General features: G+C 36.7%; 4 protein-coding genes, 2 long non-coding RNA genes and 1 pseudogene across 6 annotated transcripts; 6 read left to right on the plus strand and 1 right to left on the minus strand.

Annotated features, from left to right (window-relative positions):
- Positions 1-114: 114 nt before the first annotated feature.
- LOC114541798 (testis-specific serine/threonine-protein kinase 4-like) lies at positions 115-3,059 on the minus strand. The gene is made up of 8 exons (XM_028561604.1): positions 2,781-3,059; positions 2,307-2,547; positions 1,904-2,152; positions 1,456-1,683; positions 1,121-1,243; positions 828-1,036; positions 326-610; positions 115-123 (listed from the first exon to the last, which is right to left on the minus strand). Exons 1-8 carry the CDS (start codon positions 3,057-3,059, stop codon positions 115-117), a joined length of 1,623 nt encoding a protein of 540 aa, XP_028417405.1.
- Positions 3,060-3,424: 365 nt separating this feature from the next.
- Positions 3,425-5,657, plus strand: LOC114541779 (peptidyl-tRNA hydrolase ICT1, mitochondrial-like). The gene is made up of 7 exons (XM_028561592.1): positions 3,425-3,559; positions 3,645-3,675; positions 3,757-3,816; positions 3,908-3,990; positions 4,227-4,396; positions 4,513-4,611; positions 5,570-5,657. The coding sequence occupies exons 1-6, from the start codon at positions 3,440-3,442 to the stop codon at positions 4,592-4,594; spliced, it is 546 nt and encodes a 181-aa protein (XP_028417393.1). The 5' UTR covers positions 3,425-3,439; the 3' UTR covers positions 4,595-4,611; positions 5,570-5,657.
- A 3,880-nt stretch (positions 5,658-9,537) lies between these two features.
- Positions 9,538-12,630, plus strand: LOC114541799 (tuberin-like). Its single transcript, XM_028561605.1, has 14 exons — positions 9,538-9,675; positions 9,942-10,034; positions 10,100-10,210; positions 10,300-10,379; positions 10,487-10,551; positions 10,648-10,693; positions 10,798-10,884; positions 11,038-11,092; positions 11,171-11,296; positions 11,493-11,566; positions 11,703-11,829; positions 11,919-12,062; positions 12,199-12,339; positions 12,607-12,630. Exons 1-14 carry the CDS (start codon positions 9,538-9,540, stop codon positions 12,628-12,630), a joined length of 1,311 nt encoding a protein of 436 aa, XP_028417406.1.
- A 316-nt stretch (positions 12,631-12,946) lies between these two features.
- On the plus strand, positions 12,947-13,407 carry LOC114541782. The gene is made up of 3 exons (XR_003689343.1): positions 12,947-12,987; positions 13,218-13,277; positions 13,371-13,407. It is a non-coding gene; the product is annotated as an uncharacterized LOC114541782 (long non-coding RNA).
- A 180-nt stretch (positions 13,408-13,587) lies between these two features.
- LOC114541768 lies at positions 13,588-13,977 on the plus strand. The gene is made up of 3 exons (XR_003689341.1): positions 13,588-13,690; positions 13,758-13,873; positions 13,967-13,977. It is a non-coding gene; the product is annotated as an uncharacterized LOC114541768 (long non-coding RNA).
- Positions 13,978-16,556: 2,579 nt separating this feature from the next.
- LOC114541802 (tuberin-like) lies at positions 16,557-20,324 on the plus strand. The gene is made up of 13 exons (XM_028561608.1): positions 16,557-16,858; positions 17,026-17,232; positions 17,305-17,465; positions 17,623-17,680; positions 17,758-17,798; positions 17,861-17,941; positions 18,105-18,138; positions 18,216-18,641; positions 18,711-19,003; positions 19,162-19,435; positions 19,540-19,679; positions 19,777-19,953; positions 20,040-20,324. The coding sequence occupies exons 2-13, from the start codon at positions 17,205-17,207 to the stop codon at positions 20,229-20,231; spliced, it is 1,905 nt and encodes a 634-aa protein (XP_028417409.1). The 5' UTR covers positions 16,557-16,858; positions 17,026-17,204; the 3' UTR covers positions 20,232-20,324.
- Positions 20,325-23,534: 3,210 nt separating this feature from the next.
- Positions 23,535-25,697, plus strand: LOC114541800 (annotated as a pseudogene).
- Positions 25,698-25,984: the final 287 nt, after the last annotated feature.

Here is a 25,984-nt window from a genome sequence, read left to right on the forward strand (position 1 = left end):
AAATAATGTGTTACGGAGCTTCGGAATTTAACGATACTTTTAACGGAATGTTATCTTTCTTGTTTTCACGTCCTCGTGTGATTGAAACTTATGTATATTTGGTGTCTGCAACGTTTACTTGTTCTGTAAAAGAAAGTTATGAAATTAAGAAAATGATTTTCACTGATCCCAAACGCACGTTTATTGGAAAAATATTTCTCGAACTCTTCCTCGGGAAATTGAAACTTCATAACTGCATGATTAGGCAATTCTTTCAATAACTATAGTTAACTATCATTCATACAAAAAGCTTCATTGTTAACCTGCGATCTGTTTGTTTCATTACCTTAGAAGGTTGCTTACAAATCTTCGCGCATTTTTTCATAAATTTTCCGAATTTCCCGCCTTCTTTGGATTTCGTTCTACTAACGACTTTTCTAATGCTTGCTTGTGCTTCGATTTCTTTTTCTTTTTTCTTCTCGATGTGCGTCGCCTCGGCTGCCATTCTTGCAGCTACTCCTGCTGTCGTGTGTTTTAGACCACCCAACTCTTTCTCAATACCTCGTTTTGTCATCTCCAAGATTTCCTCTTCGTTGTTCTTCACGCTGTGGTAATCGCTTGATGTCTTGTGCTAGAGATGAACACATTGTGTCACATTTGCTAATCTTTGCTCTTGTACAAGAACAAGTGTTGGAAATGATGCGCAAGGCTTCGCTCTCCTCAACCGGGGTTTAATTGGTTACAATACAAATAAATCATTTGATGTTAGACCGCCAAAGGCTTTGTAATATTCGCCATATCACTGTAGTTCAGGTCAGTTTCACTGGAATTAATTGCTTTTCACTCACCCCGGCGTGCGCTGGTGTCCAGGACTGTTTTCTGGCGTTGATCGCAGCTTGTTCAGGTGACGTAATCATTACATCAGAAGCGAGAGACTTCTTTCTTTCTGTGATTGATTGTCTTCTTCTTTGATTCACTAAACACTTTTCTGCGTTCACAACATCGCTGACGAGAGAACTACGCCGCCTCTCTGATTGTCCTTGAGACTTGTAGCTTTCTAAAAGAACAGTTCAGTGAAATGTTTTCATTATGTCAAAGTCATGCAAGCTCACTTGTCTATATAGAAACTATGTTAGCTTACCGTCGTATTGATATTGTTTCTTTCGGGATTTGTTGGCCATCGTGGATGCAATTGTTGAAACTTCATCCTTAAAACTCATTCTTCTTTGACTTGGCTCTGCCATAGACATGCGTTTTTCATCACCTTTTTAAGCAATAAAAATATCCCTTAAATCCCTACGTATCCCTACGTATCAGTTTGACACACCCTGTTGAAGAAACCTTCGATAGGGTATTCATTTTCTCTCCACATTCATTTCATTTTAATATATTTCAGAGAAATGCAGCCTTTGACGAGCGCCTGGAATGACGCATTGCACCGCTGTGTGATATTATTATAATCAGGTCTACGTGTACCTACAGACGGAGGAATTTCCGGAAGTGTGGGTGGATTTGGGGTACGCGTTGATCGGCGACGACTACTCACAACAGGAGGGGGCACATCGGTTGCTAGCGAGGGTCTTCGCATCTCATTGATCACTTTATCCATGTCTTGTTTGCACCAATCACATTCCAGGATTTGGTCGCACGTGATGCGAGTTTTCTCGTCAGGGTCCAGCATTCGACGTATCAGATCGCGACACTCTGGATATAAAAACGAAGCATTTTATGGTATGCTACTCGAATTATAATGGGGGTAAATGGGGGTAAATTGTACTAACACATACATGGGGAGAATTACAATGAACATTATGTTATGACTGGCAATTGTAAATAAATTGGTTAGAGTTTGGCATGCACCGGAATGACATTGACGTATTTTATATTTTTTGTTTCTTTAAATTTTGTTTGTTACTTTGCTGACCTTTAGTGACATTTTTGGTGAACATTAATTTTTTGGGTGTTTCATTCTTGACAAACACCTTGAGTTCATCGTCACCATAAGGCAATCTTGAGCAACTCAGTGCATACAGAACAACTCCAATGCTCCACACGTCTGCTGCCATTCCATCGTATTTTTCGCCTCGCAAGATTTGTGGGCATGCGTAGGCAAATGAACCGCAAAATGTCTCCAGTGGCTTGCTTTTGTAAGTGCTTGTCGCAAAACCAAAGTCTAAAAGATGAAAGCTGTGAATTAAAAACAAACTTCGATTTGTACCAAACTAAATTACGTTTACGCTGAAAAGTTTTGTGGGATCTAAACTACTTCTCCGTGAGGGAATTATCCGTGTGATTTCACTAAAACTACGTGGTTTGGTTTATCTTACCAGTAATTTTCAGACGTCCCTTGTTATCAAGTAATATATTTTCGCACTTAATATCACGATGAACAACTTTCTCCTTGTGACAGTATCCTACACTCAAAACTAGCTGCTGAAATAGTCTGCGTATTTCCGCCTCTTGCAGTTCCTCGCTGCTGTTGAGATATTCGAGCAAGTCTCCTTTTTCCACATACTCCATGATCAGAAAGACTTTCGTCTGTGTTTCGATCACTTCGTAGAATTTTGTCTTGGAAAGGGAAGAATTATATATTATAATTACGTCATGTAGAAAACATTGAGGTCTGAGTATCATCTGAATAGAATACAAGAGTCTTAGGTGAAAATTTTTGTAGCAAGTAGTCGAAAAGTTATCATTTATTTTAACTTCAATTGACAACATAGAGAGGATTGAAAAAACTTCAGGACAAGTCTGCTTCCCACCTTCTTCATCTATTATCTCAAGTACTGTTTGTTTCTTACCACATATGGATGCTTGAGCCTTTGTAGAACCTGAATTTCGCGTGGTAAAAATTTTGCCAAGTACTCCTTTGATGCGCGTCGTTTATTGATGATCTTTATAGCGACATGACAGTTCTGTTTTGTAGAAATGGCCAACTTCACCTTAGCGTATGCCCCTTCGCCCAAAGTTTTTCCAAGAGTGTAGCCGTTTGCCTCTAATGTCGATTTACGTTCCGATCGTTGTGGGACGAGCGCCCCCTTCTTTTGGACAAGTGTGATCGCAGACTGAGGCGAACTCATTATCTCTTTGAGGTTCAGGTGGGTGGGTTAAGCCATATGCGACATTTTGCGCTGTTCGTCAACATTCGCGTTGGGTCTTCTATTATGACATCATCAATGTTTTAGTAATTAGAATATGTCGCGCAAATTGGGATTGATTTAGTGCCAGATTTAGTGCCTAAATGCAGTTATATATAGGAAATTTTAATCGATCTCAATCTTTGTCAAGCAGATCTTGTCAGGAAAACCTAGAATAGTCGGCGAAATAATAAACACGGCAAGTTCGATTAAGTTGTATTCTGTTATATTATGCCTTAAACGAAGTACTTTAGTAATTTAAACCCCATTTTTCGCGGGAACATTTTCTTCAAAAAATTTATATTTTTTGTCAGAAAACAAAAATGTTTAAAAAATTCCCAGTTATTGCTGGGTTTTCTAAAAATGTAAGGGTAATAACTTGGTCCCTCCGGCGACTTCTCAATGATTTCAGGCGTAATAATGATTCTGACGGAAATGAAAAGGTATATTTTCAATACATAATAAAGTTATTTACATTTTACATCAAAGGTATATTCTGATACCGTTTTGTTTTGTTTTGTGTTGTAGTTGGAACAATTTAGTGGTCGCATCCCAATAGGTAAGAAGTAAAAAGTAGCTTGTGTTGTTATGTTCCACAGAGACATTTTCATTATATATATATTGTCTATGATATCTTCAGACTCTCTCATCATAAAGTATTCCAGAAGTCCTGGACCAGGTGGACAAAATGTCAATAAAGGTATTTTTCATCTCTTTTTGCAACTGCAGAATAATGCTGTACTAAAATCTATCAATAATTCTCCAAATTTCATGTACCTTGTTTTGTTCAGTTAACACGAAAGTTGATATCCGCTTTCATGTAATGTCGGCAGAATGGATACCATATTGGATCAGATTGAAACTGCTCAAAGAGGTAAATCTAATTGCATGCTTTATGTAATTCATATTTGACATGGACTGCTACAGAAATCCCAGTTTGATCACAATATATTTATTGCCTTGCAGAACTGTAATTTGCCTTATATAAAAAACTACCAGAATTATTTTTGTAAATAAATTTTAAATGTCACAACCATTTGCACATTGGCTACACTAATCTGCTCTAATTAAAAATGTTTTTCCTTACCCCCATGAAATGATTATTTCTAGGAAGACAGTCGAATCAACAGGCAAGGTGAACTAGTTGTGCAATCAAGTCGATTTCGAAATCAACAGAAAAACCTAATGGATGGTGTTGAAAAAGTTCAAGAAATATTAAAAAATGTCTCGATTATTCCAAGTGAAACATCTGAAGAAAAGAAAGCAAAGATTAATGAATTGTATGTGGGTGATTGTTTGAATTGTTAAAGTAATTGAAATGTGCAAATTAAGAGAGATAACATACAGAATTTGCATTGTCTTGATTAAATATTTCATGATCAACCTTTCTTTTTAGAAAGAAATCTGATAATGAACGCCGATTAAAAGAGAAGAAATTGAGGTCGAAAAGAAAGCAGGAAAGATTTCGAAATGAATAAAATAATCTTCTAAAGAGGTTATTCTTGAAATGCTTGTGGCGTAATTAAAATAATTAAATTATTTGACCCTAAAAATATCCCATGCGATTAGGCAGCATACAGAAGAATGAAATCTAAAAAAGATACTCAATGGATAAATAATATATCCAATAGTTTTCAACTCATGTTGCATTTTTATATACGTTTCACCGGGTGTTGTGATGTCAACTTTTAAGAAAAAAGATGATTCTGCCCATAAAATAAGATTAGTTGTCATTAGGAACAAAACGCAGTGACAAATCCATGCTGACGAGTGACGAGCGTTTTGAACAGGTTGAGCTTTGTATCTGCGAAGGTCTATTAAGGTGGCTGTTTGAATAAGATGTTGCAGCATTCCCAGTAGATCTTTTGGAATGTCAATAAATCTTGAATCATCGCTATTTAATAGTAAGCTGTAAACGTGAAAGGCATGCCACAGTAGAATACCTGTCAGAGAAAAATACAGCAGAAGATCTTCATGATCTACTGAACTGCGTTCAGAATCACGTTGGTGTGATTGTAAGGATAGTTTAGAGATTAAACACGCCAAGATTTGCGTTAAGTAGAGAACGAAAATCCCAAATGAATACACTATATGATAGCTTTCATGGTTTGTGTTAGTCGCCATTAGAACCAAAATAATAAAAAAGACAGCGAAGCAACTGCCAAGAAAACAACCCTTTCCTGATCTCCATCTTGATTCTTCAATCGTTATATCATTAAAGTCGTTTGTATTTTCGACGTCTTCTGATGGAAGAGCGTCAGGTATTTGACAGTGGCATGAACGACAGTGACGTTGTAACCAAGCACCCGCCTCTCTTGTGTATAAATTACTCCATATTTGATAAAATAAACTAGCAGCAAGCAACAAATATTCTACGAAAAACGGGCTAAAATAGTGTTCTGAGTTTCCTAGCTTGATGGGATAATTCTTACATTCTTTTAACATCTCTTCAGCCTGTTCTGAACACAACGCCCAAAACCAGAGCGCCAAATTTGTTCCTAGAAGATGAGCCAGGGTGATTTGAATGAACGACGTGTTTTCTGGAATTCTTGCTTCATAAAAATGATGAAGAAATGGTATCTGTGACAAGGTAAACATTGCTTTCATTGCTGCGACAATTGAATCTAGCATTTTGCCGCATGAAAGATTGTCTATCGCAATACACAAGCTGTAACCAAAAGTGGAAATGCCGAAGACAATCAAACCACCTTCGTAGAATAGACGCAATAGTGTACCCCGGGTTTGAACGGAGCTGGAATTTGTCCCTGCTTCGTACAAATACGACATTAGAACAATCGCGACGATCATACTTAGAATTACAAATATTTTTTGAATATTTTCAGCCATTGACAAATGAACATTCTTCAACGCTACAACCAAATTAAGGACGACGGAAGAGCAAAGGTAAAAATAAAGATACATTATTCCTGTTTGATATTTGTTATACTGGCGACGACCATGAAGTGCGTGTGTTAATCCTGAGCACGGCAGACAAAAACATCGTAGAATTGCTTCAAGTTTCTTGCCAAGAAATTCTCTCCACGAACCGGCCCATAACTCTTTAATATGCTGCCATTTATAATGAAAAGATGATAGTAATGTGTAGTACCATTTCTCGCATATTATGTTTTCTGAAGGAGTGACAGGTCGTTCATTGGTATAACTTAAACCAGAACTATCTGAGCCCAATAAAGACGACGACATGGTTGGTGCGGCTTTTGGTTGAATTGTTTTATAGCTTGCTATATGCTTGAAATAAGTATGGTTGCCGGAATTGCCTTGTATGATGGTTGACAGAGACTTAGTCCTATTCCGGTCTTCGGAAACACGGCAAAATGCCCATCTGGAATGTTCTTGGAAAGTGTAACAATTCGTGATTCAATGTCTATACTTCCGCTTATTTTCCCACTAAAACTAAAAACAAATCGCGTCAATAACCCTAATCCATATATCACGTGCGCTGGCTTGGTACTTTATACTGTCAATTATAGCTTGAGGTCTTCGAAGCTACACTGTAAAATTGTACATGTTTCCCCTCTGCGTTTTGCTCGGTAAAGAGATATATGTCAAGAGCTATTCATATCCATTGATTTAAGAATTGAACGTGGTATTCACTATTCTTCACACGAGAATTTTCCGGAAGCTGCACTTGATTTAACGATTTTCTGACCTCTATAAATACAATCTCATAATTCGAAACTGTCACTTCTCCTTACCTGTCGCATAAAATGCGAAAAATGCTACGATAGGGCAAGAAACTTGAAGCAATTTTACGATGTTTTTGTCTGCCGTACTCAGAATTAACACACGCACTTCATGGTCGTCGCCAGTATAACAAATATCAAACGGGCATCATGTATCTTTATATTCACCCTTTGCTCTTCCGTGGGGCTCAATTTTGTTGTAATGTAGCGTTGAAGAATGTTCATTTGTCAAATAGTAAAATATTCAAAAATTATTTAATAGAAATACTTTTTTCAGCACTGTGGTACAGCTATTGCTATACGCACAGGTTTTTGGTGAAACATCGCGTGTGGTTCTAGGTGTAGCCACCTGCATGGGCCGAATGTATCTCTTTGGCCTTATTAATTTCACCTGCAGAGACTGTGTTTCTTGTGGACAGATGCTATGTGCAGTTGTTACAATCATAAAAGCCATGTTTATCATACCCCAAATACTGTTCCTTCAATAGTTTTGGGATGAAAGAATTGCGGATTACATGCAGTTTATTCTAATTACCTTGGGCCAGCGCTCTTGGACTTTTAGACACAAATTTGTTTCTACTGATACCATAACACAACTATCATACAAGAATGCAAAAAGATCGAACTTGACAACTATTGCATATATTGTCCATCCATTGAGTATTTTATTATAGATTTCATTTCTCGCTTTTAATTTTAATGCTTTTAATTACAAACTAATCAACAAAAATCTGATTGTTTTTTTTTCATATAGAGTAACAATATTCACTGAAGTTTATATCCTCTTGGTGTGTCCTATGCAACATTGCAAAAAGTTAAAAGTACTTTGTACACAGGCACATTATTACAAAACATAATGAAAAATATGCAATTAAGTACAAAAAATTTCTTCTCTCCACAGGGAATGTAAAGCTGCAACAGGCAGTAATAGTGTATTTAACAAATTGAATGCAAGATTTTATCTTGTATATAATATGAAGCATTGCTTGTAGTCCTCACTCAATCATGTAGGTAGAAAAATATCGCCAACATTTGTTCGCTACAGATCCTGTTTTTCTTTCGGAGTTTCTTTTTCTGTGTTAGGTTGCAGTTTATTTAATCTGTATGTTTTTGCCTTTTCCTGAAGGACCGCCTAGAAAACATATACAAATAATGCAATACAAACCAGCTGGTTATTAAAAAAGAAGTAAACTTCAGTTAATGAGTGTAGTTCAGCTACTAGCTGTAGATTGGCTAATCAATTTCGACTGTTGATGTTCATTGAACTTTTGCATATGGTATTCCTGTGGAGAACCTATGCATATGTAAAGTAGTACCTTTTGATCATTGACGCACTTCCAAAATTTGTCCATTTCAGTTTGACAACCTCCAATCCAGCTGTTTTTGTAGCATTCTAATAAGATTTCGTGTGTTCCTTCACAGGCAGCTAGTGATCTACAATAAAAATAATCAATGAATCAATATTTTGTCCACCACAACCCAAGGTGTGTACATAGTTTTTACTAGTAAACAACTCTAACATGTATTCCCCCCAACAAGTAAAGTTGTCGGGTTTAAATAGAAGTAAACAACTTACAATGATTTCACAACTTCGTCTTCTTCTCGTTCCCGTTTGCTTCTATCCGATTCGTTAAACAAGTTTTTAAGAAATTCTCTAAAGCTCATAACGTGATGTTATCATTAAATCACCACCTTTTGGTGTATGGAAATGAATATTGTGTTTCCATACTGCTTGGTTACCGTAATTACTCGAATAAACGCCTCCCTCGAATAAACGCCGCCCTCGAATAAACGCCGCAGGGACAAGCAAAAATATCATTAAACGCCGCCCTCAAATAAACGCCGCAACCTATTCCTCATTGCGGCGTTTATTCGAAGCATTTATTTATAACCACAGTTCAATTTTCATATACAGGGTGTCCCAAAAAAATGTCCCCTCTATTGAAATCAAGCCTTTGTTCGAATCTGATTGCCTTAATATTATGATAAACCCAATTGAAAGCAAGACGCTTTATTTGAATGCCTCAACCTAATAAATATGCTATTTACACACTACTGCGTTGATCATGCATTCAAATTCCAACAAAAGCTTCATTTCAATAGCGGGGACTTTTTTTTGGGACACCCTGTATAATTATATAAATAGAAAAGAAACGTAACTTTTATACTTGATTGATTGTATTGGTTGAATTGGCGTTTAAATTACACAATAAATTCAGAGTTGTTACGAGTTTGCAATAAACGCCTCCCTTGAATAAACGCCGCCCTCGAATAAACGCCGCATCTTAATTGCTAAAAATTCAATAAACGCCGCGGCGTTTATTCGAATAATTACGGTATTTTTATAATTATTTAAGAACTAAATTAAGAACTAGTTTTCCAATACAGTTGGGAAACAAATTAAATAAATAATTATGATAACATATTTTTTATATATTATCTAGATTACTATCATATAATTCATCGATAATTCGATATAATTATATTCTTTCTGAATGAATATAGTATCAAGATTTTTTTATCTATGTCTTCAGTTAATATATATAGCTCAGTGAAATCCAATATGGCCGCCAATGAGAAGAAAATATCCTGGATTTACATGTTTAGTTAAAAAATTCGGCCAGAATGCTTTAAAGACGTCCGTTTTAAAATATTGCAATTTGTTTAGGGAGTGTTATGCGTAAAAAAAATATTTGGGGAATGGTCATATTCTCGAAATGTCTCGTCCACCAGATAAACTTAAGACACGTTTGAAGCAATTTCTGGGGTTAAAGCGTGATGCAAGTGGTTCACTCTCTCCACAACTCCCGCCAATTGTTGTAGAGGAACCTGTCGAATGCGACGAGCTTCTTAAGGTAGGCTTCTTATAATAGTAATGTTTGTATGACAGTATGTTACTGTATTACACCTAATATAATCTCTGCCAGACAGCCTCTGGAGTCTGGACCTGGAATTATCTTGTCTTCAATGTGTTTGTTTGCAAAGAAATTTCTAGAAAAAACTATCCATGTCACTTACAAAACTATCTGCCGGTATTGATTTAAGTCCACACCAATCTAATTAAACATTCAATTTTGAAGTACATTATGATGTTTTAATATAGAAATATAATATGTTGTAGGAAATTTGCCCTGAATCTGGAAATAGCCAGTCATCACGTGCCCGTGTTTTGAAAGAGCTTTGTGAGGTTGTTGCAGCAAAGCAGTTGGAAGAAGTAAGGGAAGAAAATGTTTTGTTTCTTGAAAACTTGGATTGTAAATATATAATTTCCTATTTTAGCATGCAGTTGAGGCTTTGTGGTTGGCTGTTAAAGATCTGCTACCAGCAGAAAATCCGCCTGATATTCGACATGTTACACTCCAATTTTTGACTTCACTTGTCACAGGACAGGTAAGCAATATAAGAAAGTTCATCCATATATATAAAGTATATCCATAACATGGTTTCTCATCAAGTGGTGATGTGTTAAAATTATCTAGTATTCAAATCTGAAACTATTACGGGCCCATTTCTTCACGGTTATTGAAAACCATGACATTCCAGAGGATTTAACACAAAGGTACAGCATGTAGCAAAGCTAGTATTCTCTCTTATAATCTGAATTGCAAAAACTAACAGTTAGTTGTGTCTTTTATTACCCAGTCTTTATTTTTTAATTTTAACTAGGTTAGAATTCCTCAAAGCTTTGTCTGCCGATGGTAAAGATATTGTGTTCTTTGAAGAAAGAATTGGTTTGTTTTATTAACTCTTTAATTTCAAAAAATATGAGGACATAAAAGTAAGCAGAACAGTTGAATGTATATTTATACTTTTTGATTTTCTAAAAGGTCCGTTTTTATTATCCTTGATGTCAGCAGTAATGTTTGGAGGAAAGTGAGTTATTATTTTAAAGAGCTTGATTATATCTTGTGCCGTTTGGGAGAGTATAAGGAAACACTTTATAAAACATGTTCTATTCTTCTGATCATATTTTAAAGGTTGGATGTCTTCTTGCCATTGCTGCGAAATTTCATTCGATACAACTCAAGTTATCTTGACGATGATGTTGTTTTTGGTTTGGTGAAGTAAGATTTTTTATCCTCTCATTTTTCCCTGACCTTGTTGAAAAAAAACTATTGTTCCTTGAAAATGTTCACAAAAGAATTTTTTTATTCAAAACTAAAAGTGAAACTCCAAAATTAAAGATGCATTAGAATATTAAAAATTTTCCTTTTTAGGCACACTTGTGAAATATCTACGACAACAGAAAAAGAGAGTGACCTTGAGGTGCCTGTCAGTTAGAAACTAAAGCAATATAACTATTTGTGCATTTCATATTGATGGCTTTAAATATGGTTTATTTTTCTGCAGCATTCTCTGGCAATCCTTGATGCAGTCATACGCTACAGTTCTTTGCCTTCAAGTGCTCTTTACTTGTTTCTTGTGGCAGTTTGTCATACAGTGAATATTGCACATTTCTGTGAGCCAAGTTGGAGGGTAGGTTTGATCAGTAAAGCAAGATGTATAAACCTAATGTAATAATGATCACTGGGGGTTTGTAAAGAAACTGCCGGGGCAACTCCAAATATGTGTACCCCATTTACTTGTTGAGTGATGACAGATTAGTTCTGTGTTTTCTATGTGATAATCTTTTACAAGATCTGTGTTCATAAAATTTGTATTTTTTACTCAGCTCATGAGACATTTACTTGGAACACACCTTGGTCATAATGGCGTTCTCACGATGTGTTGCATTCTGGAAGATAGGTAAATGTGTGTATACTGTGCCTTACACATGTGTTTGTGTTTGACTACCTACCCTCTAAACGTGTTCATATCATACGTTTTCACGAATTATCGTACAAGCAGGCAACTAATGAATCTTATTCTTCTTTTGTAACAGCAAAAACTGGAAGAAATCGACATTATTGCGAGGAGCTATTTTCTTCGTTGGAATGTGTTTGTGGGGATCAAAGAAAGTGTCCAGTTTAAAACATAAACCTGTTGCTGTATTACCATCTTTCTACAAGGTAATGTTGTACCTGCAGGTTTCTCATAATTAACGCTTTGCATGAAACTTATGTTGTTATTAACGCAAGCGTTTGTTGTTTTATTTCAGGTCTTGTCGTGTGATGATGAGAGTGTGATATGTGAAGTGACTTTATCCATGCAAAGATTAGTGAAGAAATATGGATTAAAACAACACGATACTGCATGGGAATCTATTCTTGACATAACCTCAACACTTCAGGAATATGTTGAGGTAGGCCATTGTCGTTCGTTACGCTGTAAAACCTGCCTACTTTACGGCTCAGGAGATTATCAAGATCACGGGTGTTATAAATTACGATGTTCTTCATGGAAAGCTGTACCATATTTCATCTGAATTTTATTTTCAGAGATTCCCATCTTGCGTGAGTGTGGCAGAAAACTTTCATGTTCTGTTGTCGTACATTGAAGAATTGTATGAGAAAAATGAGTTCAACGGCTCTGCTGACAAACTGTTTGATATCGTCGCTAAATGCACGAAAAAGAGACCAGTGAGTATGAACGTCTTTTGTTTCTTGATAATGCGTTTTGCGGCTGAATAAAATGTCGTTGTTTGCAGGAATCCTCAGTTATTCTCCTGGTTTCTCATCGTGCCCAGTCTCTTCATCCTTACTGCGAAAACTGGTTTGAAAATATTAAAAATTTGGTGGAGAAATACTTCAAGTGTGTGGTCTTCTTTTTTTTATATTTTGACATGTAATAATGTAATATTGTGGTATGTTGATTTTTGTTTAAGTTCGTGATGTATTTCTATGTAGCCTCAGTTTTATCCTAATGCGTAGTGGGAATTTTTTTTTCAGATGTGAAGAGAGGACGGCCATCAGAATTAAAGTTCTAAATGTGCTTTGTAACATATTAGGAACGTTGTCTCCACTATATGAGGTATAAAATTTTGGTAGTTTGAATAAATTTTAGTCCATTTTACTAGACATTGCGATATTATGAATCTTTTTCTAGTTTTATAACTCCTTGTTTTTTTACAGGAAGAAATACTTGAGAATTCAGTGTTGCCATATTTAGACCACATTGCCAAAGATCGGGATATTTCTGTGCGGATCCGAGCTGTCCAGCTTCTGGTCGATGTTATTGAATCCTCTGATTCACCGAAAGTTTGCGATGTTTTGCATATAATTGAGAAGGTACTCAATACAATCCTTTTCAGATGCTTTCATTTCTCCACTCCAATTTCTTTCTTCACTCGTGATGAGCTGATACTGTACTTCAATAGAAAACTTTTGCTTGTCATTGAAAGCTTCCTGACCTGAACCTAACTACAGTATATATCCGCAAATTGGATCGTTTTTCACGAGAGTCGTGAATCAAACGCATCAGTGAAGTAAAGGATGTATATTTCATTTATCAATTCCAGATTGCCCACTGTCCAGTAGATCCTCTCAAGCGATACGTTAAGCCGTCATGTAAAGAACAGGTAAGGTAATTATAGATACTGCAAGGTATATGTAGGAACATCTAGGGACATATAATTACATCTAATCACTGTAAATTTTCTTTGTTGTTGCAGCCTCAGGATGAAACAGCGTTGAAAGACATCAAAGAGGCTGTATTAGGATTAGTACGCTTGTTCAAGGTAATGAAGGACATGCAAAGATTGTCCACACAAATTCGTTCATTGTGATGAAGTTATTTTCGTGAACAAAAATAAGTGTAATTTAATGCAACACTTGCTTCATTTTCAGTAATTTCATTTTATTTTTGCAGGTGAAATTGTTTCGTAAACCTCAAGAACAAGCTGAACGAATATTCAATATCTTAGTGTACCACATAAAAACTCATTATGACAATGGCTATCGGACGTATATTGCATCGGAAATACGTCTTGCGGTAAGCCAAATTCAATGTTATTTCTCGCGATTTTTCTATGATGTCTTACATTGTGGTTTTTTTAAAGATTCTTCAATGTTTCCTCAATCTGCGAGCTGACAATTGTCAACGTCTAGGCCTTGTGCAAGACAAAAGTGGGAAAGTTAAATTCACTTCGTATTTTGTTTGTTGTGAAAGGAAAAGGTTGGTTAATGATGATAGTGCAACGCATGTCAGGTATTCTGCTTCCAAAATTCGTTTTCTTCTTAGTGTAATACATTCTCATTTTTGTCTTAGTTCTGCAGAAGATAAGACAACCGGGATTGTTTCACTGCCTTACAGCGAGGCGATGAATGTTATTCTTGTGTGCTTACAACAGGTAAACTTTTCTATTATAATATATCATCTAGCATTAAGTTTCGATTGAAGTTCAACTTTCTTCATTTTCTAGGAATTGGAATGGGAGGTGTTGGATGTTGTTCTGAGAAACTTTCCAGAGGCACTGCAAGATAAAAACTTGATACTTTCTGGAAAGCAATACTTAAGTTCAATATGTACAGTGTTATCTAAGATGGTAAGGGATGTGAAGTTGTGTACTTTTCACACCAAAATCATGAACTAAAAATTTTACTTTGCATTCAGGTTTCAAATTATGATTTTCTTCCTGGATTATTTCGTGTTCCTCATGATATGCGCCGACCTCATTTGTACGCTAGAATTTTTCCAGTACGATTCTTATCATTCAGTTTTTTGCATCTATCATAATATCTTACCATAAATATACCAAAACCATAGCATAACCATATCATATCATATGATCATATCATACCATAACTAACCATATCATACCATACCATACGATAACCATATCATACCATAATTATATCACACCATACTATACCATAACCAATTTATACCATAATTATATGATACCATACTAATGATTTAATTAGATATTTTATTGTAACACGTGCAGGTATTAACAGAGCTATGTACGTACCACATTTTTATTGGTCAAGATGAACAGGTAAGAACCTGCGTGACTTTATTTTCAGCGATTGTTTGTTCCTGCTTATAAGTTGTTGTATATTTCATCTAGTTTTGTTTGATGCGTACTTTGGAGATTGGTTTGGTTGCTCATTCAGCGACGTTATGCGTATCTTGTCTCACTATATGTATGTTAGAAATGCCTTCAGTTATGGCAAGGTATGGCTACTTAAGATAGTCTGGAATTTGAGACGTTTCTTATGTCCATTAACACTTTGTAAGGAATGAAATTGATTTAAGTAATTGCAGCGTTTTAGAAGTTTATTTCTTTGGAGATATTTAAAATCGTGCCTTGATAATGTGCTCAGTGAATTTACAGAAATGTTTTTCAATAAACTCCAGCCTATGTAAATGTAACGTCTCAAGATTGTGATGCGAGATACTCCTTCACAAATACAAGATCTTTTGAGTAATAATCACTAAATTTTCTGTCCTTAGACTGCTCCCAACATATCTGGAAAAGTTTACTAAACTTTCGCCAACGCCTCAAGTTGCCATACCACTGTTAGAATTTCTCTCTGGTATGTTTCTTGAAGTTACGTGAATTAAGGAATCTTTTACGAAATATCAATGTACCTCCTAAAGGGAGCTAGGTTGTATAAACACACAATCGTATTCGGCGAAAAGCTGGTAACATTCTTTTAAAACGTTTAAATAGCATTGTCACAGCTTCGTGATTTGTACAAAAACTTCACAGCGATCCAGTTGAAACAAGTCTTTGGAATATGTTTGCCTTACACAGAATCATCGAGGTTGGTTCAACGCGATAACATCTCAAACTTTTTATTATTGGTTTTGTCAAATTGATTAAAATATGATACTGGAAAAATCTGAAATGTTTCACCTTAGATACTCTGAATACACGGTAACTCTTGCTCATAATGTCATTTCATCCTGGTTTGTCAACTGTCCACTGTTGTTAAGAAAACAATTCGTGCCATTTATTACGAAAGTAAGTCCACATGTCATTCTATTGCCACGGAGATTGCTTGCTGAATTCTCAAAGGATATTAAGAAGTGGTCTTCAAACTTTATACAGCTTAGTCAGTGTTGTTACATAATCTTGTCCTTTTCATGTTACATAATTTTGCTAATATCGAGACTCGTTTTAAATCATTAGAAAACTCTGGTAAAAGTATATGTCCTTGTATTCCTTTAGAGTCTTAAAAACACAGATATATCTTCAGATGCTGCAAACCCATACCCTAAAGTCACTAATCCCTCCACCAAATTCCAGTCACCCCCAAACTCCCTTGAGAAATCAAAGGAAGACTCCAGCAACACACTTAGTTCAGAGATGATGGAAATCGTGGTTGATATGATGGTCAAATATACATTTTCTTCTTATTTGACCCAACCAAAAAGGTCTGTATATTGGTTTCGTATTTTTCTGCACTGTGTTTCAGGAAAGATGACTATTTTGTTGTTTTATATAGAACTGCAGTTGTTGAACGACTCCTGCGCAATGGAGCGTCAAGAAGTTGGTTGCTTGGCAATGTGTTGATCACGGTTACAGTCAGCAAGCGGGCAACTTCGAACATGTCATGCGCATATTGTTCCGCAGGAAAAGTGTTTGTGGGAGATGATTCACTGCAGAAGGGCAAGGAGCCTGAGGTTTTAAAAGTTGAGCTTAAGAGAAACAAAAACGAGGCCTCAATTAGTCAGGTAAGGAAAATGCTTTCAGTATCATTGTCTAAATAAGCATACATTGTCTGCCCAGCGCATTCATGCTCAAACAACAAAATATATTTGCAAGAGCGACCAAGTTTTAATATTCTTCTAGTGAAAGCTCTTAGGAACGTATTTGACATTTCCAGGCTTCTTCAACTGATAGCAAAACTCATGCAGATGATTCTAGCCAGGTGTCAAACACAAAATTCGATACCAAAGCATCTGACCTTCTTACCCGCGATTTAAAGGCCACTGGTACCGTAGGCTCAGTACAGAAGTCTTGTGACTCAAGCAATGGCTGCAGTTGCGTGTGTCAAGGATGGGCTGAGATTCTGGTTCGAAGACCAACCGGAAATACTTCGTGGATTTTGAGATTACAAAATCGGCCGAAACTCGATGAAACACAAACTTCACGACCAGCGGTAGGAGAGACAGAGATTTATGAAAGTTTAATTCCAAAACAATTCTTTGGTAAGCTCATTTATTTGTAAAGTTAACGTTGTTTTTTAAAAGTTCTCGGTCAAATCGTGCCCTGAATGTTTTCGCCCACAACTTGTTAACGATGTGTCAAACCTGTTCAATGTTTCGGTTGGGCATTTCCGTTGGCGGAATGTCAAATTGATATTGTTGTATCTCAGATGATTTATCGGCCGAACTCATTAAAGAAGGAGCCAGACAACGCCTTGAAACTACAACAGAACTTCTTAGCAAGAGCGCAGACAGCGATACATTGATTGTTGATCTTGTCAAAGATCGTCTTGCATCTCGTAGAGAGGATGAGGAAACTAATATTGAAGATACCCGGGATGATGTTGAAATGAAGAAAATCGAACTCAAGGAGTCAGGTTTGTAATGTTAAAACAGATCGGCCATGTTGCGCATTTACGAAATGAACAAATTATCTGCTTATATTTTAGACAATGCAGAACAAAAGGTGCTGCTCACAGAACAGGGCAGATCTTCACCCTCGTCAATTTTATTACAAGATTCCGGTCAAAAGTTGAATCTTGGTTCGTCGTTTGTTCAACGAACTCGATATTTGAGTCGTAGTCCGAGAGATGGACCAAGCGCTTTTATGGTAAGAATTTCTCTTCAAACTCGCTTTGCGTGAAATTTATTTCGTGCAAGCACTTTGATTATCCATCCCCTATATTGCTTCTAACATGAATGGCAGGGAAAGCAGAAAAGAAAGATATCTTTGATTTAGACAAGCTATTTTACAATCGTTTCTTTAGCTTCTTGATGTCGTACCAGATTCCAAAGACAGTGTTTTACACAAGGAAGAAACTGAAGGCAAGCGAAATTACCCTTGCAATATGGAGGAAATATATATTATAATATGACTATATTTACATATTTTTCTTTCACAGGGAACAGTCAAGACTTATTAACTCGTGAAGAGTTTCAAAAGGTAGCAATTTTAAGATCACGAATCATCATCGCCCGTTAATTTCACCATCTGTTTAATTTTAGCCTGTTCTTGGTAAATCTCCTCTGGATGCAAGTCCTTTGAAAACTCTTCTGAGTCAAGACGAGGATGAACTTAAAGAATCCGTAAGTGAAGTAATAATAATGATAAAATTGGTCTTACGGAGTAAACTGAGCATTATAAACTGGTAAACTCAGAAACCGATAATCTCAATTTTGCACTTCGAATTACGTAATTTAATCCTCGTGGTTAAAGGTGAAGACTTGCAACGTTTCTTATTTATTGCAGAGTGACGATAGCGTGGAGGATTCAGAAAATCCAGGTATTATAACAACACGTTTCCTTTGTGTAAACTTGGAGGTAAAGTTCAAAAGCAGAATGTTTCGTTCAATTAACCAGAAATATCACCTGTCCACGAGGATGACCAGACTTGCTCCCCAGAATTTGTTGACGTAAACGAAGATTGCGCAACAAATCACGCCATTATCGCTGTCGACGACACTACGTCATTACCTGGTTCTCGTGGGCAGAGTCCCCTGACCCACCTTGAGCGATGTTGTCGAGTTAGCGAGTCAAGCAGTGGAACAGTCTCGCTCCCAACTACCCCGATTTCGTCGCGAACGAAGAGTCCCGAATTTTTCACTGGAAAAACGCCGTTCCAAAATGGTCGCAGGGCTGTAAGTCCGTTACTAGATACCCCTGGAGGAGAAACCCCAGCAGCAAAGGAGTTTTTGATGCAGAAGAAAAGTGCAACAGTTGATTTGGGAGTTTTAAGGAGGACTTCGTCATCTCCGGGATTAGATGAACCGAATAACGGAAGACGTGGTTAGTAACGACTGGATGATCTTTTCCGAATCGAGTTTACGATTATTAAAATAATTTCGTGTTTGTTAGGGCTGATGAAGTATTTTGACAATGGAGTTGACAAAGAAAGCAAGGAGAAGAAGCAGTCCCTGGTGATGCGACGTCAAACATTGTCAGCAGCTAACCAACCTCCAAGAAAGCAAGTGAATAGAAGAACTAACAACGGACTGTTCCCTGTTTCGATCACCAAACATTGCGAGAAGAATGCGGAAGACGTGTCTACTACTTACGACGCGATGTCCCCGAATTTTATTTTCTTGCAATTTTATCAATCATCCTGGTTTGGCGATGAAAATGTACCGCTTCCATTACCTGAAGAAGAGGTTTGTATACTGCATGAACCTTACAAGACGACATTCCTATTAATTGTGACATTTGTGCGTATTCTTACTGTATCCCCTACAGGAATTTTTAGGCTGTGTTTCAGCATCAAACTACTGGAGTGAAGTCCGTCTGTGATCCTATCTTCCTTTTTTTTAAGTTTTGTTATCGTGCTGTGAAAAACCTGGACCGTATCCCGCCATTCGACACTCACAAAATAGGGGTTATTTATGTTGGTCGAGACCAGGAAAACGACGAGGTTTCTATCCTGCGTAATCAATATGGATCCTCCAGGTACATGGCGTTCCTCTCCGGTCTCGGTGAATTAGTGCGTCTTAGAGATTTCTTGTTATGTGAGGTCTATACTGGAGGCTTGGAGAGAAACGGCGCAGATGGACACTACGGTTATAGTTGGAGAAGTGAGATTGCACAAGGTCATTGTATAATCTTAGTTCTAGCTCTTTTAGTCATTGTGCTTCATGTGTTGAACATGGAGTGATTGATAGTCAATTGAAATAGTCGTAAAATTTTAATTTAGTTATGTTTCATGTCGCCACATTAATGCCAAACAAAGAAAATGATCCAAACTGTCACTCAAAGAAATTACACATTGGCAATGACTTTGTCACTATTGTCTACAACGACTCGAAAACGTCGTATAATATGGGAACTATTAAGGTAAGTGAACCTTTTTGGCGTGAGCATGATTCATGAATGTTGTGAGTGCTGGAAATTTAAGACATTAAATTCTGTGAATGTTTTGTTTCTTCTCAAGGGTCAATTCAACTTTGTGGAAATAGTAATCAAGCCTCTGGATAACGACAGTAATATTGTGTGTTTGAACGTTAAAGATGAACTCAGGGATATTCTAAACAATACAAATTATGGCCCTAGAGTTATTTCCGATAAAAACCTGTCGAACTTGGTTCGTCATATGGCAATGCATGTTAATGTAAGTAAATAAATTTGGTCAGTAATTTAGCGTAATTTAAATGTCCGTATGTGATATTGACGGTATCAAATGTTTTTCTTTTTAAGATGGCGTCAGTTATTCACCAAAATCAGAAGACAACTACAGATACCTATGGCTGTAATTGGTTGCAAAGATTACGTCAGATCAAGAGGATTCGAGGTAGAGTTCCTCATGCGGTAACGGAACAATGTAGGTCGCTAGACTTAAGGAAAGGCACTCCTAATATAATAGATTTTACAAAATATGTCCTTAGGTAATTCTTATGAGTTACAATAAAACTTTTACAATTGTTTATCCTTCACTGATGAGCTCAGAATGTTTCGTTATCACGTGGCCTATGCACGACTCTTGCCCTCGAGGAGGAACCCAATCCGGATATAAATGACTTTTTTATCTAAAGTACTTCACGGAAATGCCTTCAGTTGAAATATGAAGAATCTTGTTGAATTACGAGGAGCTTGAAATTTAACAAAGATAGGATTAGCGGCTCCAACATGGAATGTACTCCCATCTATTGAAATATACTTGCAGTATAAAATGCAGTTGATTATAGATATTATAGAGACGATTCAACTTGTACAGCTTCATAGCAGGAGTTTTGTCATAAACAATTATCACCTTGTGTTGCACCATGGCCACGCAATATCGCTTTTCTTCCTGTCTGCTCAAGGATCTGTTGTATCAAACCAGAAGGCAAGTGTGTTTCTGCTGTTACTTGTTCATCATGTAAATTAATGTTGAAAGATTCAACTCCTGTAATAATGGGATACATTGAACACACAGTGCAGTTCTGATATTTGTATAGTTTTCTCACAGTTCAGTTCTGATTTTTGTACAGTTCACACACAGTTCAGTTCTGATTTTTTAATAGCTCATTCACAGTTCAGTTCTGATTTTCGTACAGTTCACACAGTTCAGTTCTGATTTTTAAACAGTTCACACAGTTCAGTTCTGATTTTCGTACAGTTCACACACAGTTCAGTTCTGATTTTTGTATAGCTCATTCACAGTTCAGTTCTGATTTTCGTACAGTTCACACACTGTTCAGTTCTGATGTTTTTATAGCTCATTCACAGTTCAGTTCTGATTTTCGTACAGTTCACACACTGTTCAGTTCTGATTTTTGTATAGTTCATTCACACTTCAGTTCTGATTTTCGTACATTTCACACACAGTTCAGTTCTGATTTTCGTACAGTTCACACAGTTCAGTTCTGATTTTTGTACAGTTCACACACAGTTCAGTTATGAATTTCGTACAGTTCAACACAGTTCAGTTCTGATTTTCATACAGTTCACACACAGTTCAGTTCTGATTTTTGTATAGCTCATTCACAGTTCAGTTCTGATTTTCGTACAGTTCACACACTGTTCAGTTCTGATTTTCGTACAGTTCACACACAGTTAAGTTCTGATTTTCGTACAGTTCAACACAGTTCAGTTCTGATTTTCGTACAGTTCACACAAAGTTCAGTTCTGATTTTTGTATAGTTCTCTCACAGTTCAGTTCTGATTTTTGTACAGTTCACACACAGTTCAGTTCTGATATTTGTATAGTTCATTCACAGTTCAGTTCTGATTTTCATACAGTTCACACACTGTTCAGTTCTGATTTTCGTACAGTTCACACACAGTTAAGTTCTGATTTTCGTATAGTTCTCTCAAAGTTCAGTTCTGATTTTGGTAAAGTTCACACACAGTTCAGTTATGAATTTCGTACAGTTCAACACAGTTCAGTTCTGATTTTCGTACAGTTCACACACAGTTCAGTTCTGATTTTCGTACAGCTCAACACAGTTCAGTTCTGATTTTCGTACAGTTCACACAAAGTTCAATTCTGATATTTGTATAGTTCTCTCACAGTTCAGTTCTGATTTTTGTACAGTTCACACACAGTTCAGTTATGAATTTCGTACAGTTCAACACAGTTCAGTTCTGATTTTCATACAGTTCACACACAGTTCAGTTATGAATTTCGTACAGTTCAACACAGTTCAGTTCTGATTTTCATACAGTTCACACACAGTTCAGTTCTGATTTTTGTATAGTTTATTCACAGTTCAGTTCTGATTTTCGTACAGTTCACACACAGTTCAGTTCTGATTTTTGTACAGTTCAACACAGTTCAGTTCTGATTTTGGTCAGTTCACACACAGTTCAGTTCTGATTTTCGTACAGTTCACACACTGTTCAGTTCTGAATTTCGTACAGTTCACACACAGTTCAGTTCTGATTTTTGTACAGTTTAACACAGTTCAGTTCTGATTTTCGTACAGTTCACACACAGTTCAGTTCTGATTTTGGTATAGTTCACTAACAGTTCAGTTCTGATTTTCGTACAGTTCACACACAGTTCAGTTCTGATTTTTGTATAGCTCATTCACAGTTCAGTTCTGATTTTCGTACAGTTCACACACTGTTCAGTTCTGATTTTCGTACAGTTCACACACAGTTAAGTTCTGATTTTTGTACAGCTCAACACAGTTCAGTTCGTAGTTGATTTCAGTTCACACAAAGTTCAATTCTGATATTTGTATAGTTCTCTCACAGTTTCAGTTCTGATTTTTGTACAGTTCACACAGTTCAGTTCTGATTTTTGCACAGTTCACACAGTTCAGTTCTGATTTTTGTACAGTTCACACACAGTTCAGTTATGAATTTCGTACAGTTCAACACAGTTCAGTTCTGATTTTCATACAGTTCACACACAGTTCAGTTCTGATTTTTGTATAGCTCATTCACAGTTCAGTTCTGATTTTCGTACAGTTCACACACTGTTCAGTTCTGATTTTCGTACAGTTCACACACAGTTAAGTTCTGATTTTTGTACAGCTCAACACAGTTCAGTTCTGATTTTCGTTCAGTTCACACAAAGTTCAATTCTGATATTTGTATAGTTCTCTCACAGTTCAGTTCTGATTTTTGTACAGTTCACACAGTTCAGTTCTGATTTTTGCACAGTTCACACAGTTCAGTTCTGATTTTCGTACAGTTCACACACAGTTCAGTTCTGATTTTTGTACAGTTCAACACAGTTCAGTTCTGATTTTGGTCAGTTCACACACAGTTCAGTTCTGATTTTCGTACAGTTCACACACTGTTCAGTTCTGAATTTCGTACAGTTCACACACAGTTCAGTTCTGATTTTCGTACAGTTCAACACAGTTCAGTTCTGATTTTCGCACAGTTCACACAAAGTTCAATTCTGATATTTGTATAGTACGATGGCCCACAAGGGTCACAGTTCAGTTCTTATTCTTGGACAGTTCAGTTTTATTTTTTAGCAGTTCAGTTTCAAATTTCCATAGTTCAGTTCTCAATTTGACAGTTCAGTTTTACATTTTAACACAGTTCAGTTTCGAATTTCTTCAATTTTGAATTCTCTGAACAGTTCAGTTTTGAATTTCCCACACAGTTCAGTTTAAAAATCACTAAGCAGTTCAGTTTTAATTTTATCAACAGTTCAGTTTTAAATTTTATCTAACAGTTCAGTTTGAAATTTGCCTAACAGTTCAATTAAGTAAACAATACCCGATTTGGGTCGATGAACGAAATACAAATCTTTTGCTCGCAAATATGGACGCCATAATAAAGGATGCTGTACGCGAGGAGCTTAGAAAACAGCAAGAAACTAAGAAAGGTGAAAGTAAAAGCTCGGAAAGTAAGGGAGAATTGCCAGTCGCAACTCAGAAAACAGAAAGGACGGTAAATCGCTTGAGCGGCCTACTCCATCGAATACGAAACCGCTCCGAAGGAGCGGCCAGCACAAGCAGGAAAAAGCCTAAAACAGATAAACAACATCGAATACAAATACGATGGATGCATTATGACGAAGATAAAGACAAATATATTCCTGTGCGAAACAAGCATGGTGGCGGAAACCGCTATATTAATTACATGGATTCACAACCGTTAACTTTACGGCAAATTCTGGACAAAGCTTGTGAATTGTTCTTTCCAAAAGGTAAAAGCCATTTTGGCTTACTTGAAGATATGTCCAAAGTAGTCACAAATTCTGCTGGTGAAGTTATTCATTCGTTTCCTAGCGGTGGTACGATTGCCGATTACCTACATGAGAATGGTTTGTATCCTTCCTTAACATATCTATACTTAAGAACAGTATTTATTCACCCAGAAGAGGATGAAGAGCAGAGCTTAACCCAAATGACAGATACTGGCTCTGCAATTGTAGAAGCCGTTGACAGTAGTGACACTTATCTGGATTTTGAGGGTGATGACCTTGGTGTAAGTGGTGCCTCACCCACCACTCAATACTTAGCTCCAAATCACCCATCACCATTAATAGGTTTTCCTCCATCCACTACAAATTTTCCTCCATCCACTACAAGTTTTCCTTCATCCACTACAAGTTTAGTCCCATCAACTACAAGTTTCCATTCATCTACCACAATTTTTCCCCCATCGACTACAAGTTCCCCTCCACCAGATTCATTGTTCAATAGTCCACAGTACAGAATAGTGTGTTCCAAATGCTATTGTACTAATCTTCCTGGTGAAGATTGTCTTCGATGCAAACAGGATGAGGAATATAATGCTTCATTAAAGCTTGATGAACAGAAACATATGGGAAATTCAACAGATGCCGATGAGCCCACTGAGAGTACAGCTATTTATCCCAACCTCGATGAAATAAGGACACATCGGATTGCTTACCTTTCAAGAAGTGTTTCCTTCGATGGTAATAATGAGACTCAACCCAATCTAGACACTCCATTTGATGACTCTTCACCTTCTGCGATTGGTGAAACCTTACAATCAGTCATTAATTCCTGCAGTAGCCCTCCTGATAATGAAAATTTTCCTGGTGATATAGAGACTTTAATAGCCAACCAACACGAATCACAAAATGAACAGGAATTTCATACTGCTCATCCACCGTCCAGTCCAAAGGAAGTTCAAGTTGTTAAAGTGCACCGTTCCCGTATATGCAAGGATATGGTAAGCTACTTCCAAGATGAGAGCATCCTAACAAGTTCCATAGTTTTTGAAATTATTGATGATCGTGGAATTCCCGAAAAAAGGTTGGTGTGGCTCGTGACGTGTTTTCACTTTTTTGGAAATCGTTCGGAGATTCGATGACTATTGGAGAAAGAGAAAGAGTGCCCTTTGTACGTCACGACCACTTTGTGAGTGAATGGCAAGCTATTGGTAGAATTCTTGTTTTAGGTTACAAGATGGTATCTTATTTTCCTCTGATTTTATCAAAGGCATTTATGGATATTGCCTATTTGGCGATTCAGTTCCCGATTCAGCTGTGATAAGTTCTTTTAAGAAGTATCTTTCAGTTGATGAACAAGAGTTGATTGAGAAATGCCTTAATAAGCAGGAATATGATAGTGAAGATCTTGAGGACTTTTTGGAGCGATTTAACTGCAGAACACTGATAAATGAAAACAATTGTCTGAAAGTGATCACTGAAATTGCCAAACAAGAGCTTATCCAGAAACCTCATATCATGTTGTCTACATGGCAGCTCATTCTTTCTGAACTCAAGGCATATGCACCATTTCAGTCTTTTGATAAGTTGGAGGCCCTCTACGAATCTGTAAAGCCAACAAATAAGAAAGTTCTTCAACTTTTGCAAGCCCAACCAAATACCGAGGAGAACGAGATGCTCTGAAGTTCCTACAGCGTTATATTAGAGGCTTAGATGCATGCAACCTTGGTCATTTTTTCGTTTTACCACAGGTGCTGATATTTTAATTGTGGAACATTTAACTGTTTCATTTGTAAAATTTGATGGGGTATATAAATCTCCTATAGCACACACATGTGGACCTGTGTTAGAGCTGCCTTCCACATTCCAAGATTTTTGTGAATTACGAAACACGTTCAACAATATATTATCCAAACCTGACTGGGAACTTGACATTGTTTAGGTTTTGAACTTATGTGTGACGCATTAACTGTAATCTATGAAGTGATTAGTCTATAGATACATTGTACTTTTCAGTTGCCATTCATATTAATTGACTGCATAGTTTTAGTTG

The sequence above is a fragment of the Dendronephthya gigantea genome, unplaced genomic scaffold, assembly GCF_004324835.1.
Source record: "Dendronephthya gigantea isolate DGI-Jeju-01 unplaced genomic scaffold, DenGig_1.0 000309F, whole genome shotgun sequence".
NCBI classification, from domain to species: domain Eukaryota; kingdom Metazoa; phylum Cnidaria; class Anthozoa; order Malacalcyonacea; family Nephtheidae; genus Dendronephthya; species Dendronephthya gigantea.